This window comes from Branchiostoma belcheri, unplaced genomic scaffold, assembly GCF_001625305.1.
Source record: "Branchiostoma belcheri isolate BF01 breed outbred unplaced genomic scaffold, Haploidv18h27 scaffold114, whole genome shotgun sequence".
Lineage (NCBI taxonomy): Eukaryota > Metazoa > Chordata > Leptocardii > Amphioxiformes > Branchiostomatidae > Branchiostoma > Branchiostoma belcheri.
In genome coordinates, this window is record NW_017802536.1 from 791,841 (window position 1) to 810,672 (window position 18,832).

At 40.5% G+C, this 18,832-nt stretch overlaps 2 protein-coding genes across 2 annotated transcripts in view; both read right to left on the minus strand.

Annotated features, from left to right (window-relative positions):
* Positions 1–2,459: 2,459 nt before the first annotated feature.
* Positions 2,460–16,201, minus strand: LOC109462285. The gene is made up of 7 exons (XM_019758816.1): positions 16,005–16,201; positions 14,605–14,905; positions 12,992–13,151; positions 10,191–10,442; positions 9,875–9,912; positions 3,535–3,704; positions 2,460–2,680 (listed from the first exon to the last, which is right to left on the minus strand). The coding sequence occupies exons 2-7, from the start codon at positions 14,898–14,900 to the stop codon at positions 2,460–2,462; spliced, it is 1,137 nt and encodes a 378-aa protein (XP_019614375.1). The 5' UTR covers positions 14,901–14,905; positions 16,005–16,201.
* The window catches only part of LOC109462245 (galactose-3-O-sulfotransferase 2-like), a 6,208-nt gene continuing 3,372 nt past the window's right edge, over positions 15,997–18,832 (minus strand). The window contains exon 3 of the mRNA XM_019758778.1: positions 15,997–16,191. Within this exon, the coding sequence (XP_019614337.1) occupies positions 15,997–16,191 (195 nt within the window). The remainder of the gene's footprint in view (positions 16,192–18,832) is intronic.

An 18,832-nucleotide genomic window follows, 5' to 3' on the forward strand; every position in this document is an offset into this window, starting at 1 on the left:
TGCTACTTTGCAACCCATTTTATTATCTGCCTACTTGAATCACTGGATCTCGTGATACGAGTCTCCCAGTCCATTTTCTGAGAGGAAATTATGTATATATACCATAGATTGTTGAGCAAAACTAGCTAAAATACGGTAATAAATGTTCTTCAGCCTTTGTTATGAAGACTTTTGGCATTTGCACCTTTTTTTTCGTTTCGTTTTGTCTTCTCTCTTTCAACCAACCTCCTTTCAAGTAAGGTAAAGACAACAATGTGACAGTCCCTGACTCACAGAACTGCGCATAACAATACGTCCTTATGCAAATGCGGATGGCTCATAATTGTGTCTCATGGAGGTGCTAAAACACCTAATTGATGTGGCTGTCAACATGATTAATTGTGATTGATGGGAGAAAATGGGCAAAATGTGGCTTTCCTGCTACAAATTTGTAGTACAAACTTTGAACGATTTTAAAGAACTATAGCCACCTTTCAGGAAGGAAAACAAGTATGTCAAATGATGCGTCATGTCCCGTTCTACACCAAAACGATATGAATATTTTGTTAAATGATTGCTACATTTTGTTATTAGCCAATTTCTAAAGAGCTACCCTCAAAATCTATCAATGATATTCATAAAAAACAATTTTTCAAAACAAAGGAAAGGAAATCTTGATTTAACTCACCAGTTTCTGTTAGAAGGTATGTGTCAGCAGCTGTATGCAAAAAACTGTGACTGTTGGACTTTGGGAATAGTTCTGCAAACTCCATTTTTTACCAAAAATAATGGCATTATTATTTTCATAATCTAAACAAATAGACTTAACATAACAACATCAAATTTATTTAGACGCACTGATATTCATCTAATTTATCTCCCCTGCAAATTTGAGCCATTTTGAAACATGTATTGTCGAGTTATTACAAGTTTTATTCAGGACCTAAGTGGTAGCTAGAATATGCCCTGGGCCGCCTTAGCTCTGCTGAGTGGTTATTGATATCGATTGTTCTAGAATCATCTTTCAACACGCTAAAGATTGATTCCACACACATTTAAGCAATGTAATCAACAAAACAACATTTCAGATATATGCAATGCGTTTTGTTTATTTCATTTCGAAGAAAGAGTCCCGGAAACCACGCACGGAACCCCTGGTAACCCTATACCCTTCCTTATAATTAGAATGGAAACTTTACCAACTGTCGTGGACACTTTTAGAACAGATGTAAGCCAAAAAATCACATACATTAAAAAAAATGTCTTGTTGGGGTTGGGGGGGGGGGCTAAAAGTGCCCGCGCCAACTATGATGTCAGCGTCTGAACGGCTTGTGCTATGACCACCAGACTTGGTGATTTTTTTCTAAAATAGGCAATTATTTCGTATGCGTGTACTTAATTGAATTTTTAGTGTTGCGTTTCTCACAAGCATTTTTGCGAAATTTTCTTTTCAACAATAAACTTTTTTAGGTTACATATGCTTTTTAATATCAATAACATCTAATGTAATTTTCTGTAATTTTTATCATTAGACATGCATAACTTATGCAAATTTGATGACGTTAATAGTCAAAATTCAAGATGGTGGACAATATAATCAGAGCAGGTATATACAGATAATTCTAGTTAAAATTTAATCAACAACTTTTTAATTCAAGATTGACTATCCAAGATGGCGGATAATTTTAGGACGTCACCGGTGTTGCTTTGGGCAACATAAGTCTTATAATTAGTAGACCTAAATATCCTATTTTTGGATTTTTCTGTTAGTTATGTTGTATGTCATTAAGTTTTACGAGAATAACCAGATTAATTAAGTCAGAATTACGTCATATTTCTTCCTGACGTCATCAAAAATCTTCTTATGATTTTTTTTTACTAGAGCATCATCCTCTTAAATTCCATACGATATATCGTACACGAGTTCTCAGGGGGGACAATGAGCCCCCACCCCCGTCTTACGAATCCCCAAAAATCCAGGTCTATATAGGATCAATGCTGAGGTCACATTTCCAAACCGGGACCCGGCAGGGCTGTTTAGATGAAAAATCAACAATTTATAGCAACGATATACGAAGAAAGTTGCCATTATTGATTCTTTTCACCTTTTTTTGTTGCTTTTTCGTCTTTTATATCACATTTTCCGTTCCGTAACACTTCCAGGCCGGCCCCGGTTTTTAAATGTGCATTACGGGAGACGGTCCTCAAAAGACCCCCCCCCCTCGTCTCAGTATCCCTTTCGGAATATAATAGGCTTGAATTATTTAGGCGCAAATACAACATGCATGGGACTTAACTTGAAACCTATTAAAACGTCTAAATTTACACAATTGTAGCCTTTTTTAGTTTATCTTCAAACCCATTTTTGAGATCAGTAATTGCTTATGTTGAACTGAGCTATATTTACACACTACCATTATGTTCGACCTGTGCAAATGTGTCGTAGATAAACTTCTCTTATGTTATATAGGGCACATAATTTACTCCAGACATTCCGAAATACTAACTATATTGTATCCGGATTTCTCCACCAAATAATCCATGAGGAAGACGGAAATCATGTAACTGTCTGGATGGTCCGAGTCCAGAGTAACGATGCCTCCCTTGCTGTCCAGTTGTTTGGCGATGACGCGGAGCGCTTTGGGAATCCTATTTACATTCTTGTTTATGTAGTAGTTTTCAAAAGATAGACGCCATTGTTCTGTTGAAAAACACAAAAGACGTTAAAACTTTTTTTTTGTTTCGTTAACATTAAAATTGTGTCTGCGTCTTTAGATTTTTCATACATTCATGATACCGTCATCGCAAGGCTATTATAATTATTTTTGATACAGCGTACAGACAGGTGACATTTTTCCCGTGCACAGTCAGGGACTTGAACTCCCTCTCATCGGGAATAGTGGATTTTTTTCTGTTTATTTCGCATAACCGGTAAACCGCCTTTAGGGGTAACACACCGGTTTTGTACATGTGCGCACATGTACAAGCTGCGTTTTTCACACCGGGAAGGTCCCCTACTCTTTTCAATAAGTGCGGTGGGTTTTTTAACGTGCGTGGGGTGTGGCTATCCCCAAACACGGGACCTCCATTTAACCTCCTATCCGAGGGACGTCCCTAACCAAAGGTAGGTACTCATTTCAACCTGAGTTAAGTGAGGAAAGTCTTTCCCAAGGCACAAGATCGGTGACATGGGCACGGTTCGAACCCGCGACCTCTTGGGCGTGACTCGAACGCCCAACCGACTGCGCCACACGACCCAACGTGGGGTCTTTTCATGATAGGTTGGCCCAGCAAGACTAGAAGTTAGAACACCTCGGTTCGATGTCTTCTCAAGACTTGCTTTACGAAAACAGTCAATCAGTCAATTAAATCCACCTTCAGTTTTGTTCATACACCGAATAGATAGACTAACACACGCACGCACACACACACACACACACACACACACACACACACACACACACACACAATACACACACAAGCACGCGCATACATTGTACGCATGCTTCCGAAAACGTAACCTTCTTGGTGAGGGTAAAAATCTAATACAAATACCGTCAGTTGGAGGGAAGCGACCTGTCGGTTGGATAATCCTCAGACCCCGATCTTTGGCTACTTCTATCAACATGTCTGTAATGTTCTCGGGAAAGTAAAATGCTGGTTGTAGGCCAACTTCACTCAGGCGCTGTATGGCACTGACCAGACCAAGCCGGAACCAACTGGAAGTTAGCAGCCCTTTCGGCAGCCCATTCGAGCAGCCCATTCGAGCAGCCGATTCAAGCTTATAGGAAAGCTAGCATCCGATTCGAGTTTATACATTCGTTTCTCTTTTTTTTATTTAGTACATTTGAACGGATTTTGACCAAGACTACGTACTAAACATGTCAAATTCAACGGGACGGATTTAATAAATTAGTCGGAGTGGACTGTTTTAGTGCAAGACGTCAGATTTTAAACTTCCCGCCATTCCCATATACACAAAGAAAAGGTCATTATATGAACTGAACTAAATGAGGCCCGTTAATTTGAAAGACGGATGATGATAGCTAACGACCAAGTCTATGTAATGAAAGTATCACATTTAACGGGCCGGATTGGATTAAGGCGCAACAGCGATACTTATGGGAGGGGGGGGGGGTACAAGGTGTGTGGAACATGGCGATCAAATGGGCCATCTGAATCGGCTGCTGGGAGGGTTAAAATCAATCTGCCGTCAAACTAAACGTGGCCCGTTAAATTCAAAGATTGATACTGATAGCCATAGGCCTAAACTATCTACTAAACGTGTCACATTCAACGGGCCGGATTTAATTAACTAGGCACGACGGCAGTTAATGAGTTAGAGAAAGCAGAATTTCAAATCTCCCGCAGCATTTGCATACGTACAGAGAAAAGTTAATCGTCTGCACCGAATTAAACGCGGCCCGTAAACTTTAAAGACGGATTACGATAGCCAACGACCAAGACTACGTACTAAACATGTCAAATTCAACGGGCCGGATTTAATAAATTAGTCAGAGCGGGCTATTTTTTTACAAGACTTCCAATTTTAAACTTCCCGCCATTTCCATATACACAGAGAAAAGGCCATTATATGAGCTGAACTAAATGAGGCCCGTTAATTTGAAAGACGGATTATGATAGCCATCGACCAAGTCTATGTAATGAAAGTATCACATTTAACGGGCCGGATTTGATTAACGCGCAACAGCGATACTAATGGGAGGGGGGGGGAGGTACAAGGCGTGTGGAACATGGCGATCAAATGGGCCATCTGAATCGGCTGCTGGGAGGGTTAAAAATCAATCTGCCGTCAAACTAAACGTGGCCCGTTAAATTCAAAGATTGATACTGATAGTCATAGGTCTAAACTATCTACTAAACGTGTCAAATTCAACGGGCCGGATTTAATTAACGAGGCACGACGGCAGTTAATGAGTTAGAGAAGGCAGAATTTCAAATCTCCCGCCGCATTTGCATACGTAAAGAGAAAAGTTCATCGTCTGCGCCGAATTAAACGCGGCCCGTAAACTTTAAAGACGGATTACGATAGCCAACGACCAAGACTACGTACTAAACATGTCAAATTCAACGGGCCGGATTTAATAAATTAGTCAGAGCGGACTATTTTAGTGCAAGACTTCGAGATTTTAAACTTACCGCCATTCCCATATTCACAGAGAAAAGGTCATTATAATGAATGAAGACCTTTATTGTACAAACATACCCACTGGGTTAGGTACAAAGGTTAACTTGAATACACAAATATATACACAACAAGATCAGTCTAGTACTAGCACTACAGTCTGTTACATAATTTCGACTTCTCTTCGCTTCTCTGTGATGTTGAAAAGATAAGAACATACAAGTTTAAGGATCGAGGGTTTGTCTAAGTTCATTAAAAATGTGAATTTGTCTGTATTACTTAGGTGTGTAAAGTGGGGAAACATTGATGTTATTCGTCTATAAAGTTCAATTCTCGCACTGTGAACTGAACTAAATGAGGCCCGTTAATTTGAAAGACGGATTATGATAGCCATCGACCAAGTCTATGTAATGAAAGTATCACATTTAACGGGCCGGATTTGATTAACGCGCAACAGCGATACTAATGGGAGGGGGGGGGGAGGTACAAGGCGTGTGGAACATGGTGGTCAAATGGGCCATCTGAATCGGCTGCTGGGAGGGTTAAAAATCAATCTGCCGTCAAACTAAACGTGGCCCGTTAAAATCAAAGATTGATACTGATAGTCATAGGTCTAGACTATCTACTAAACGTGTCAAGATCAACGGGCCGGATTTAATTAACGAGGCACGACGGCAGTTAATAAGTTAGAGAAGGCAAAATTTCAAATCTCCCGCCGCATTTGCATACATACAGAGAAAAGTTCATCGTCTGCGCCGAATTAAACGCAGCCCGTAAACTTGAAACATCGATAACGATAGCTCAAGCTTCAGATTGTTAGCTAAAACTATTTCATTGAATGGGATGGATTTAATTAAGTACTTAAGGCGGGACTAATTGAGGGAAAAGGATAAGGAAAACGGCTGCTCATGATACGGATTGCTGGGATGGGGAAAGTCTTCCTGCCATTGAACTAAACGTGGTCTTTTAACTTCACAGATTGAGAATGGTAGCTCAAGACCCAGACTATCCTTTTAAAGTATCAAATTGAACGGGCCGGATTTAATTAGGGCACCACATTGGAACGAAATTTGTTATTCTGGTTTCAAATTTCCCGCCTTTACAGCTGGAGAGAAGGTCTACCTAGCTGCTAATAGACAAAACCTACTTGTTGCTCATATACTAAATCCGGCCCGTCAAATCTAACAATTCTAATAGATACTCGGGCTTGTCATGTATCATTTTGATTCCTTCAAGTTCACCTGCCACGTTTAGTTTAATGACAGAAAGACATTCTATACGGAATGCCGGCATTGGAAATGTCTTTCTGCCATTGAACTAAACGTGGCCCATAAACTTTTAAGATACAGAATGATAACAAACGGTCAAGAGTATCTGCCTAAACTTTGAAATTGAACGGGCTGGATTTCATTAAGGAGCTATGGCGGGATTGATTAATGAAAGAGGTCAAAACAAACCGGCTGCTATATACCGATTGGAGGCGTCGGGAAAGTCCTCCTGCCATTGAACTAAACGTGGCCACGTTTAGTCAGTCTAGCAGTCGATTTCAAATTTCCTGCCTGTTTTGATACGTCTACACAAACCGCGGGAATGCCCTCTGGTCCGTAAACTTGAAACAGCGATAAAGAATTTTGCTTAACCCATCTAGTCCATGGCTTACTACCCTGGGTGCCAAACCCCATAGCACACTGGACACAAAATCTCAGTGAGCCTGGGTCTGGTAGGCTAGGAAGGGCTCTCCAGCATAGCCATAGGGAGGAGAAGCTGTGATTGATGGCTCACTGAGACGTTGTGTCCAGTGTGCTATGGGATTGGCACCCAGGCTAATTGCTTACAGAAAGAAGATGATCACTGATAAGGAAATTTTCCGCTCTGCTCCAAGGCGGGATGCAGTCATTTGTCAAATTCCTATGTCAGCACTACCAGAAGGGAATCATTGTTTCACACCAAATTCCACGTGCTTCTCATCACACACGTTCTCTATCTACAGATCCCAGCGATTGTATGATCGCCACATGGAAATAAATATCTGGTTGATCAGTTTGGATTAAAAATAATGAGTTTCCCTTGGCCGTTACAAATACAAGGCAATCTACTTTACAGATTATTGGTCTTTTTTATTTTAGACGTCACAGTTTCAATACTGTCCGTTGTGTGACGATGAGTCATGTGCGCCTGTAGTATATTTGTTCCCATTTCCATGCTTTTTTTCAATGTGAGGATTAAGATGCGTTTTAGCCCTTTCCATGATTTGTCGTGCTGATCTGGTGCTGATGGAAAAGATCGCGTAAAGCTGTTTACATTGGAGGGACATCTTGGTTCATTCAGTCGGAATACCCCTGACACACGTGGCCATCCCTTTTTTGACATGGCGACCTGAAACACACGGCGTGTAATTGGCATATTTTACGGCAAATTAAGATATAGTCAGCCCCCGTCAATGCAGCAACTGGGCCTTGAAAAAAGGACCAGAGGAAAGGTCTGTCTGCTACTCAACTAAACATGGCCCTTGAACTTGAAAAACTGATAATGATAGCTAGAGTGTCTACTAGTCTAGACGTATTAGGTCTGATTTTATTGATGTGCTACAGATACGTTTGCTTCTTGCAAATATAGACCCGCATTTTGCTGACCGGGCCGGATTTAACTAAGTAGCCAGCGCAGCCAGGGACGAAGGGGAAAACGGCCTAACGTGTTGAAATCAATGTTTTTCTTGTATTTTTTATTGAAGCTGTACAAAAACAATGTTTCTGTTCCTGCCAACAATGAATGAAAGACCTTTAATGTACATTTATGCACTTACAAGCTAAGTATACTTACACTATAAATTCTAGGTTACTAGTAGTTTAATGTGATCTACTATTTAAAGGTTCAAGTTCTCGATTAGAATTGTGTGCCGCGTAGCGTCTGACGCTGCTTTTCTCCCATAAGTATCGCTGTTGCGCGTTAATCAAATCCGGCCCGTTAAATGTGATGCTTTCATTACATAGACTTGGTCGTTAGCTATCATCATCCGTCTTTCAAATGAACGGGCCTAATTTAGTTCAGCTCATATAATGACCTTTTCTCTGTGTATATGGAAATGGCGGGAAGTTTAAAATTGGAAGTCTTGCAAAAAAATAGCCCGCTCTGACTAATTTATTAAATCCGGCCCGTTGAATTTGACATGTTTAGTACGTAGTCTTGGTCGTTGGCTATCGTAATCCGTCTTTAAAGTTTACGGGCCGCGTTTAATTCGGCGCAGACGATGAACTTTTCTCTGTATGTATGCAAATGCGGCGGGAGATTTAAAATTCTGCCTTCTCTAACTCATTAACTGCCGTCGTGCCTCGTTGATTAAATCTGGCCCGTTGAATTTAACACGTTTAGAAGATAGTCTAGGCCTATGGCTATCAGTATCAATCTTTGAATTTAACGGGCCACGTTTAGTTTGACGGCAGATTGATTTTAACCCTCCCAGCAGCCGATTCAGATGGCCCATTTGATCGCCATGTTCCACACGCCTTGTACCCCCCCCCCACCTCCTATAAGTATCGCTGTTGCGCGTTAATCAAATCCGGCCCGTAAAATGTGATACTTTCATTACATAGACTTGGTCGATGGCTATCATAATCCGTCTTTCAAATGAAGGGCCCCATTTAGTTTAGTTCATATAATAGCCTTTTCTCTGTGTATATGGAAATGGCGGGAAGTTTAAAATCTGACGTCTTGCACTAAAATAGTCCGCTCTGACTAATTTATTAAATCCGGCCCGTTGAATTTGACATGCTTAGTACGTAGTCTTGGTCGTTGGCTATCGTAATCCGTCTTTAAAGTTTACGGGCCGCGTTTTATTCGGCGCAGGCGATGAACTTTTCTCTGTATGTATGCAAATGCGGCGGGAGATTTGAAATTCTGCCTTCTCTAACTCATTAACTGCCGTCGTGCCTCGTTAATTAAATCCGGTCCGTTGAATTCGACACGTTTAGTAGATAGTCTAGACCCATGACTATCATTATCAATCTTTGAATTTAACGGGCCACGTTTAGTTTTGACGGCAGATTGATTTTTAACCCTCCCAGCAGCCGATTCAGATGGCCCATTTGACCGCCATGTTCCACACGCCTTGTACCCCCCCCCCCTTCCCATAAGTATCGCTGTTGCGCCTTAATCAAATCTGGCCCGTTAAATGTGATACTTTCATTACATAGACTTGGTCATTGGCTATCATAGTCCGTCTTTCAAGTTAACGGGCCACATTTAGTTCGAATGGCAGGAAGACTTTCTTTATGCTTGCAATCCGTATAGCAGCCCATTTTCTTACCTCATTTTACTCAATTAGTCCAGCCGTGGCTCCTTTATCAAACATGGCTTGTCCAATATAATAGTTTTAGCTGATAACCTGTGTCTAAAGCTAATTATCAGTTTTTCAAGTTCACGGGCCATGTTTGGTTCAATTACAGAACGCCCTGCATGCTCTCCGGTAGGTGTGGCTCTTATAGCTTATTTTCAAAATTGTTTGTTTTGTTGTCTTTAAGCTTCAGCAAAAGCCCCTAATCGACAAATAACTGAAGGTATATACAGTCTGTATACATCCACGTCCCAAAATCCGTTCAAATGTACTAAATAAAAAAAAAGAGAAACGAATGTATAAACACGAATAGGATGCTAGCTTTCCTGTAAGCTTGAATCGGCTGCTCGAATGGGCTGCTCGAATGGGCTGCCGAAAGGGCTGCTAACTTCCAGTTGGTAAGCCGGATCCAGTTCGATGCCTGTTGCGAAAAGTCTCCTAGCGGAAATGGCTGGTTCTGCAGATGAAACAAAAGTTGCGTAAAATAATCTGATATGTGTGTGTGTATGTGTTTTGTGTGTGTGTGTGTGTGTGTGTGTGTGTGTGTGAAGAAAAAGCACCACCTCGAAAATCCCGCACCCATTAGTGAATAAAACAATAATTCTTTATCCTCCATATTCAGTCTATGCGTGTCATAGTGTCAAAATTTGTGTAACTAATAGATATCCGAGTAAAGTATAAAGTATCAAGTAACAGGTCGATTGTTTGCACATACCGTCCAAAATAAAGCCTTACCTCGCGCATGCCTATTGTAAAAATTTTGGCCCATTCCGTCACCAGTTCAGGAAACGTTTCGACAAAGTCTCCATAGAGGAAGAGCGTGACCGGCATCCTGCTCGAATGAGCTGCTATTGTCGCTATCAACTTGTGTGCCGCCTTGGCGTTCATGCCGACCAAAACAGCCAATGTCAGGAGGGCTTGACCAGAGACTGCAGCATGGCAGCTAGAGTAGACTGTGCTTGGAGATCCAACAAAACTGTCGGGTACCTTTAATGAAAAATGGTAAAAAAAGGTAAAAAAAAGAGCATCATCGTTTAAATTCTATTACATGAAATACAACCCAGGTTGATCATGTTTATACTTTCTATATTGTGAACGAATGATCCTAGCAATGGCATAAAAGTAGTATAAAACTAAAACCATGAGAACTGCAACATGATTTGTTTTCTTCCTGATTTGCCAAAAAACAGTTACTCAAGCAACTGGATATAATTTTGAAAACGTCAGACGTTTCAGCTAGTATCCACTAGCTTTCGTCAGTGACTGAGAGACCAGAAGGCAAAGCAGGTTTATAAGCACAACCTATTGATTGATATGCAAATAAAGTGAAGACAAATTTTGGAAGTCGAAAAGGAACAAAAGTCAGACAAGTCAAGACAAGATGATGCAAATTAGTCTGAAAGACTTCTGTTATACAGAACAGGAGCCTAAGTGTTGTCTGTCCTCGGGGCTGGGAGTTTTCAACTTCCAAAAATTTGTCTTCACTTTATTTGCATATCTATCAATAGGTTGTGCTTATAAACCTGCTTTGCCCTCTGGTCTCTCAGTCACTGACGAAAGCTAGTGGATACTAGCTGAAATGTCTGACGTTTTCAAAATCATGTCCAGTTGCTTGAGTAACTGTTTTTTGGCGTATCGTATTACCTGGGTGTCTAACCTTCATCGACGTTTCTTCCTGATTTGTTTGCTTTATTTTGAAGATCTTCATCAATATATTATTATAACCCAGCCTAAGCAATCTGTATGAATGAATGAATGAATGAATTTCATTAATTACCTCCGGGTAGGGATGTATATCCCGAGCGCGGAGGTTTTGTGAGGGAAGACGAAAATTGCGTTCGCACCCGTTTCTCGCGTTTGGGTGGACGGATATGTCTGGGACTTGGTATACGTTTTGCTGTTGGGCTGTAGATGGTGCACGTTGTTTTGGTTTTTTAGTATGTGTGTTTTAGTGCGTCAAAATGATGCGTTTAGACCGCCGATGGACACCCCTTTCAGTGTGAAAGTGGGCCTCAGCTTTTGACCTTTGCATGTATAAGGACGATTGAGGTCGCGACCACTGATCTGACCTTTCACACAGAGGGGTGTCAGCATTGTCGATAAATTCTTTCTTTAAAAACTGTTCAGATGTGAACCACATGTGCCGTCAATCAACGTCTCATTATCGTGCCTGGTGGGACCCGCTGGGGGGATACTTTAGTACGCGTTCACAGGACACGTAATCGGCACTTCCTGGTTAGCCAATGGGTCAGGGGTCAACGTACTGTTGCGCAACCTTTGTGTTGGTTGTTTTCGGCGTATATTACGACTTCTAACTTACAAATACCGCGGATTCAGACCTTTACTTCCCCAATTTATACGAAGAATCGGCGGAAAATGGAGGAAGTGACAATAAGGATGACTTGCACATGCGGGGAGGTACTTCAGCTAGTTATTTTTAACGTCTGATTCCATTTAACGGCTCCGGTTGTCATTCTGAGTTTCATTACGAGTTCCTTGTGGCATAAGTTCGTGGCGGCCCGTTCGTGGGTACATGTTATAGGCTGCAGATGAAAATACTGACCTGTGTTAACACAACCAGGAAGGCTAAATCTAACACATAAAATTCAACACCATCAACTACATGTATATAACAAACAACATATAAAAGTATACAATAAAAAGCTCAGATTTTACTATTCGCACGCGCGCATCAGTTTTGGGGTTTCCAGAGGATGTCATCCATATAATCAAATCAACATGGTCTTACTTACATGTTAGAAGGGTAACACGCGCACCGGACGATTGGCGGCTGGCGCCCGGAGCGGGTGTTTGTTTACATTATCGCTGGTCGCTGAGGGTCGGGCAGCCAGATTCGCCACGGGATGCCCCTTGTCCTTTCTATTTTTGGGCTCCAGTCGGCTAGGGGGATTAGTGATTTCACAGATCATTTAGCCAATTACAAACATTTCGAAACTTTTCGAAAAAATGGTATTCGCGCGAATTCACTAATTTAAAGAACAGTCCCAACATGCACCCAACATTCTGCAACACACATTTCAATACCCGGAGGTACAAAATCTACGATTTTCCTTGTTATATTCTGCACTTATATCATTGGTTGGGTGTGTGGGGGGTGTGTGTGTGCAAAATCCAAGCAAGGCTGAGCCTGAACTGGGCCCTAGCTAAAAAAAAGTCCTATGTTCTTTCGCTATGTTTCATTGTAGCATTTGATTACTTGTTATACAGAAAAAACTGCACGATGATGACACAAAATGGTCTCTATTAAATAAAAACTGTAAAAAGGCTGCGGGTTAACGAGTTCATTTTTTTCTACAATCCAGACAATCTGAAAAAAAAGGAAAGGAAAAATCATCCCAAGACTTGAGATGAAAATTCCGCCAAAAAAATTAACAAAAAAAAAAACATAAACAGAGGACACGTCAAAACTACTGCTCCTACCCCCCCCCAAACAGCGATATACAACCAAATTGATGTTGAAAATGCATTTTTAAATCTATACATTCGATTATACTTGAATGCATCGTGCAACTAACCAATGGTGGGTTCATGGTGTTAAAGTCTTGGTATGTTCTGAGCTCGCCTTTCCACACCAGCATATGTTTGCCTTTTGTATTTACTTCTGACTTAAGTTTGAGCATCTCTTCTTCATTCCAGCCTGTCACAGGTTGAGTGGGGTGATACTCGCCGTAATACCTGCGTGCATTAAAAAACATCAATGTGAGCATACTAGCTACTATTGAGCATTTAATGAGGTATGTTGTACCTTCCATGTTTTAATTGTTAACCGTTGTTTGAACGCAAGTTATTCCGATATAGGTAAGGTCTACCACGACTTCGACGGTAACTTTGCTACATGTTACATGTCGTACATGTCCACGACAAAATTTTTGCCTACACGACAAGTGATTTTTTCCCAATTCGAGGCTACGAAGGGGTAAAGGCTAGGCTTTGTTTACTATGAATAACCAGGGGCGACTTCAAATGGAGCACACGTTGCGGTTTAAATAACCCAGATCAAACAAGATCGAACATAGTTCGGGTTTTAACCCTTTTGTTGGGATAAGAGGACCCCCCCCCCTCAGAACTCATGAACGGTATATCGTATGTCCAGCAAATATTAGGATGGTATACTAGTATAGATAAATCATAACAGCAATCATGATGTAATGTTACGTCATTATGACGTCATTTATGTCATTTTATTGGCTAACCGTAAAGCTAGGTCATTCTCGTAAAACTTAATGGTTTTAATGCCAAATTTGTAGTTTACATAGAGGAAGAAATACATTTTGCAGTGAATTGTACTTTATATAACAGTGACGCATCTTTTTGATCATGTATTGAGTATATTTCCCCACTTCCGATACATGAGAATTAAAGAGAAATTAATATTCCTATTAATCTTTGATAAACCAAATATAGATAGTCATATAGCCTCGGATATTTATACAGTTACTAAGGAGCGAGCGGAAGTCAATAAGAGTACAATACATTAGACGTTTACTGTATCAGTTATATGTATATGTATATGTCTGTAATTATGTGACCTGTGCTTAGCCCAGTGGGGCAAAATTTACAATAAAGGTCTTCATTTATTTATTCATTAACCGGTTCTTGTGTTATCAACCGTTAGATATTTTCCACCAAATACCCCTGCAGTTCGAGAGCAAGGTGCTAGGAGGGCTAAACTCACGTCACTTCTTTCCCAGCACAAGTGCTATATGTTGTGACCCTAGTTTGTCTAATATTAAAACAGGAAGTTCTTCTGTAGTACCATAACAAATCGTCAAGGGGGGGGGGGGCAAAATCCAAGCATCTCGAACTTTCATTACGACCTACCCACCTTTTAAAAATCAAGGCAATCCATTTAAGTCTTCTCAAGTTATCGTGTTGGCAGAGAGTCACCCCACCCCCGCCCACGGTCACACAGATACAAAAACATTAACTTTTGGGCGAAGGTAAAAAGAGATATGAGCACAAAATCAAATGCATTTCGATCAAAAATGTTTAAAAGGCACATAGAAATATACCCCTGGGTCGAATGAGGGTTAAGGTGCATGCCTTTGCTATGGTCTGCCAAATACAAGAGAAGCATATCTTGTTATCATGGCAGTCAAATCAGAACAGCACGGCAAATGAAACTCACTTGTCAACCCACTTAAAGGTTCCGTCTGCCAGCATCTTCTTTAAGATGTCGTACTCTGCCCCCTCAACGTCAAGCTTGAATATAACGTAGTCTTCCACCGCGGTGTTCTCCTGAATCCATCGGGACAGGTCGACTGTCGGAACAGTCGGGCGAAGGGACAATTTCCGGCGGCCGCCCGTCTCAGTGTCCGCTTTCTCAGAGTCCCAAGCGAAGAGTGTCCCGCCGCCCCACTGCATGTCTCTGTTGCTAACCCTACCTTTGTCCGGTGACCAGGCAGATTCAAGGTAAGCTGTCATGTTTCCTAGTGACGGAATATAGAACAACTAGTTCCACGATCTCGTACATTTCACTAAGTAGTAACAAACCATCAATGTCACTAATTACAGAAATAAGATACACATTTGTAGACACGTTATATATGTTCATATGGAAATTATGATATGGATGTATCTTGCATAAAAAAATGACAGCTACAGTATAATAGACAGGTAACATTTCATATATGCACATCACACTTCACAAGGACCTGAGAGTAGCTAGAAGTGTGGACAGAATACAATGAATTCCTTTACTTGCCCAATTTGTCAATTATATGTACGTATGATTGACTGTAGCTACATAAATCATAAATCATTGGTATGATTACATCATGTAGTGGTGTGGTGAAGCCATGTTGTTTTTCCTAATTTTTCTTCTTCTTCTTTTAGATCCAGCAAATTCTTTAACCCTATCTAGACCGGGCGTTTTGGGCTTGGTGGGCCGAGGGAGGGGTCATTTGACCTCAGAACTTGAGAACGGTATGTCGTATGACCACCAAATTTTCAGAGGATGGTGTATTAGTACAAATTAATCATATCTACATTTTTTATGTTAAATAGATTCAGTTTATTTATTTCAAAGGCCAAGTGACGTAAAATTCGGCAATATACTCCTAGGCCTTTTTTTCATTTCTCTGATACAGGCTTTTAGAATTGTTTTATTAGTAATATATTTCTGGCAGTTTTCTGACAAATTTACATTTCGAGTCTAAATCTGGAGATCCTTTCGAGCTACTCATCTCTGGCAGAATTCTACGACCTAACGCATGCCCTGATATTGATCATATGTGTGTTCTATGGAACAGTCATCCAAACTAGACTTCCCTTTCCAGGGGACCCCAGAAAGTGCGAAATGGAACGAAATGGAACGAAATGAAACGAAATGGAACGAAATGGAATGGAACGAAATGGAACGAAATGGAACGAAATGAAACGAAATATGTATGGAGGAAAGCCGCTGGATCGGCGATGTTAGTGACCGCTCGACGTCCAAATGGCAACGTTAAGATTGATGGTATTCTTAGAGAGATATAATTTTCAAATAAATTTGTAGGAGACTATTCATCTCTCTTGTCTACTCACCGTCCTTGTTCGACACCCCAGTGGGACAATGTAGCACGTGATTCGGGTACGGTGCGAAAAACGGCGCCAGTCTCTCGTCTATTTCAAAGGAGTGTATGATGAAGTCATGACCACCAGGGTAGGTCTCTCTGAAGAGCTGTACTGTGGACGCCACGTTGGCACCGCGGTCAAGTAAGATTTTTCTTCCCTGGCCAGCGGATAGGGGACTGCAATAAACATGCAAAAGCACCTTAAAGTGGTTTTATTATCAATGTCAGCCAGGCAGAACAATTTGTTTAATCAAGAGATTTTTGTTGTTAATTTGTTTCATAGTTGACTACATTTACTGATTATTAATTTGATTTCGAACTAACCTTATGTTACTTAATTATGTTACTTTTATAATGTCAGTGATCACTCTGATTCGAACTTAGCTTATGTTACTTAATTATGTTAATTATTTTAAATTATTCAATTTATGTTAATTTTGTGTTGAATTCTGTACATTTCTGTTGTTATGATTTTTAATTTTATGTGGACTCCAGGAAGAATAGTGGTCAGTTGAACACTAATGGAGATCTAATAAAAAACAAACAAGCAAACAAACAAATTAGTGTGGCATTATCAAATTTAAATTGATAAAGACACGCACATAACTTTACTGTGGTGAAGTCATATTGTTATGACTTTACCACAATAAAGTTATGCGTATCTATGTGGTGAAGTCATAACAGTATGACCTTACCACAGAGCCATAATAAATAGTCAATTTCATTGTCATTTACTAAAAACCCAATAACCTAGAATTCGGTGTTACGGGTGAAAGATTGAGTTAAATATACTTTATTTTGTGGCAAATTGTGGTACTTTAAATTTTCAAGACCTTCCTTTCAACCATTGGGGGTCTTTGGGGTGGTGTCTCGGCTCCGTCGGACCGTGATAGGCCTGTATCAGTCTGTTGGGGCTTGTTGGGAAATCCTTGGCGTCCTTTTGGGGTTCTTTGACATACTGAACTTTCTGAACGGTGAATATCTGTATAGCCCAACCGCCAATGACGATTCCGAAAATTAGGACTACCAATCGGCTTTTACAGACGCGGCGGATTGCTTTATACATCATACTGCGCTGCAATTAAAAAAAAAAAAGATTTGTCAGATTCAATCCTTGATAAGAAAAACAAGTGCTTTCACAGAAAAACTGGCATTTTGACGCGCTATCAGTGTAATATATCATGCTATAATGTATCGGATATTTTTCTGCCGCGTTACCGATTTTGTCAGAAATTTTGCGGCCGCCATGTGCTTTGCGTCGATAGCTACAGACCCTCGCCGCGTCCGATTTTGTGCCTTTTTAGACAATTTGGGACCTAATAACCGACATCAGGAGAAAAAAAATCACGTATAATTTGGCATTTGTTGGAAAGCAACCTGTTTCCACGCCACCAACGAATTCCGGGGAGGGGGGAGAGGTGCGACGACAGCGGTTGCATAATATTCATAATTTCTCAGTCTAATTGTGTGTTCAACAGCCAGTGAAAGCACAATATTATTGATTGCCCTTGCTCATATCATCTAAAGCTATAATGTTTTACTCTAAATCTTTTCCTAATACTCTTACAATTGCTGATATTTCGCTTAAGATATCGTGTATCATGCATTGTCGAACAGCGACATCTAGCGACATATGGCGAAATAGATTCACCTATCAACAACGCCATCTAGCGATAGTTAGTAAAAAGACAGAATGGCCCGGTGTTGCCCGGCTTGTAGCTCCCAATGTTTGTCTGGTATCTTAGCATGGTATCATAGCAGAATGGCCCGTTGTTGTCCGGCTTGCAGAGCCGAATGTTAGACTCGCCACTGAGCATTCCGAAATGCAAACTAGTTACTGATATATGTTCTGGCTTATACCAGCCACCAGGATGACGTTTGAAATGGCCTTTGTCTACCCAAGCCAAATACCATCATAATTATACATTAAGGCCTTCTTAAGTTAAACCGACCATAATTTTTTTAGAACCCAAATAAATAGACAGGCACACAGATACACCTAACAATATCACCATGTTTCATAACGTCGGAAAATAGAAGTTTGCACTGCACGGTATCTAAAATATCCAGAGGTTTCTAGGCCCCCACAAACCCGTACACAACAATTAAATATAGTTTGCAAAGTAGAGCATTCGATTTTGGGTTCATTCTAGCACTTTCTCATAAATTATGCAAATTATGTTTATCGACGTTTACCTTCACTTAACGTCATGCGGCAATTTAATATAAAATGCGGCGAGTATGAAATTCTAACAATTTCACATTAATTATGCAAATTAGGTCTTCAGTTGAATATTCTATATCCTAACATGTTTTTCGTGCTCTCAAGTGTTTCATAGTCCTATTATGAACAAAGAAGATCTATAGAATTTCCTCATTAATCTTTCGAGGATTTTTCAACAAACGCTCCTGCAGTTCCAGAACAAGCCGCTAGTGGGCCCAAAATCACGTCACTTTTTCCCTAGCCCAAGATCTATATACCATACAAAAATTCATGACCATAGCATGTCCAGATCATGAGATATCAAAACCGGACGTTCTGCTGCAGTAAAACACAAGCCTCCAGGGGGCCTAAAATCTAATAATTTCTAGGTCTTAGTAAAACGTTAAACTTAATTCCAACACGCAGTTTACAGAGATCAAATTTTCAGCGACCACTGTCGCCTTTATCAGGATAATTAATGACCAATCACTTCACAACGTGATCTCGCGAGAGTTACGGTTTACAAACACGTGAACTTATTCACACGAGACTTTACTGATACGTGACGTTAGCAATTGATCAAAAGTGCCAGGGCG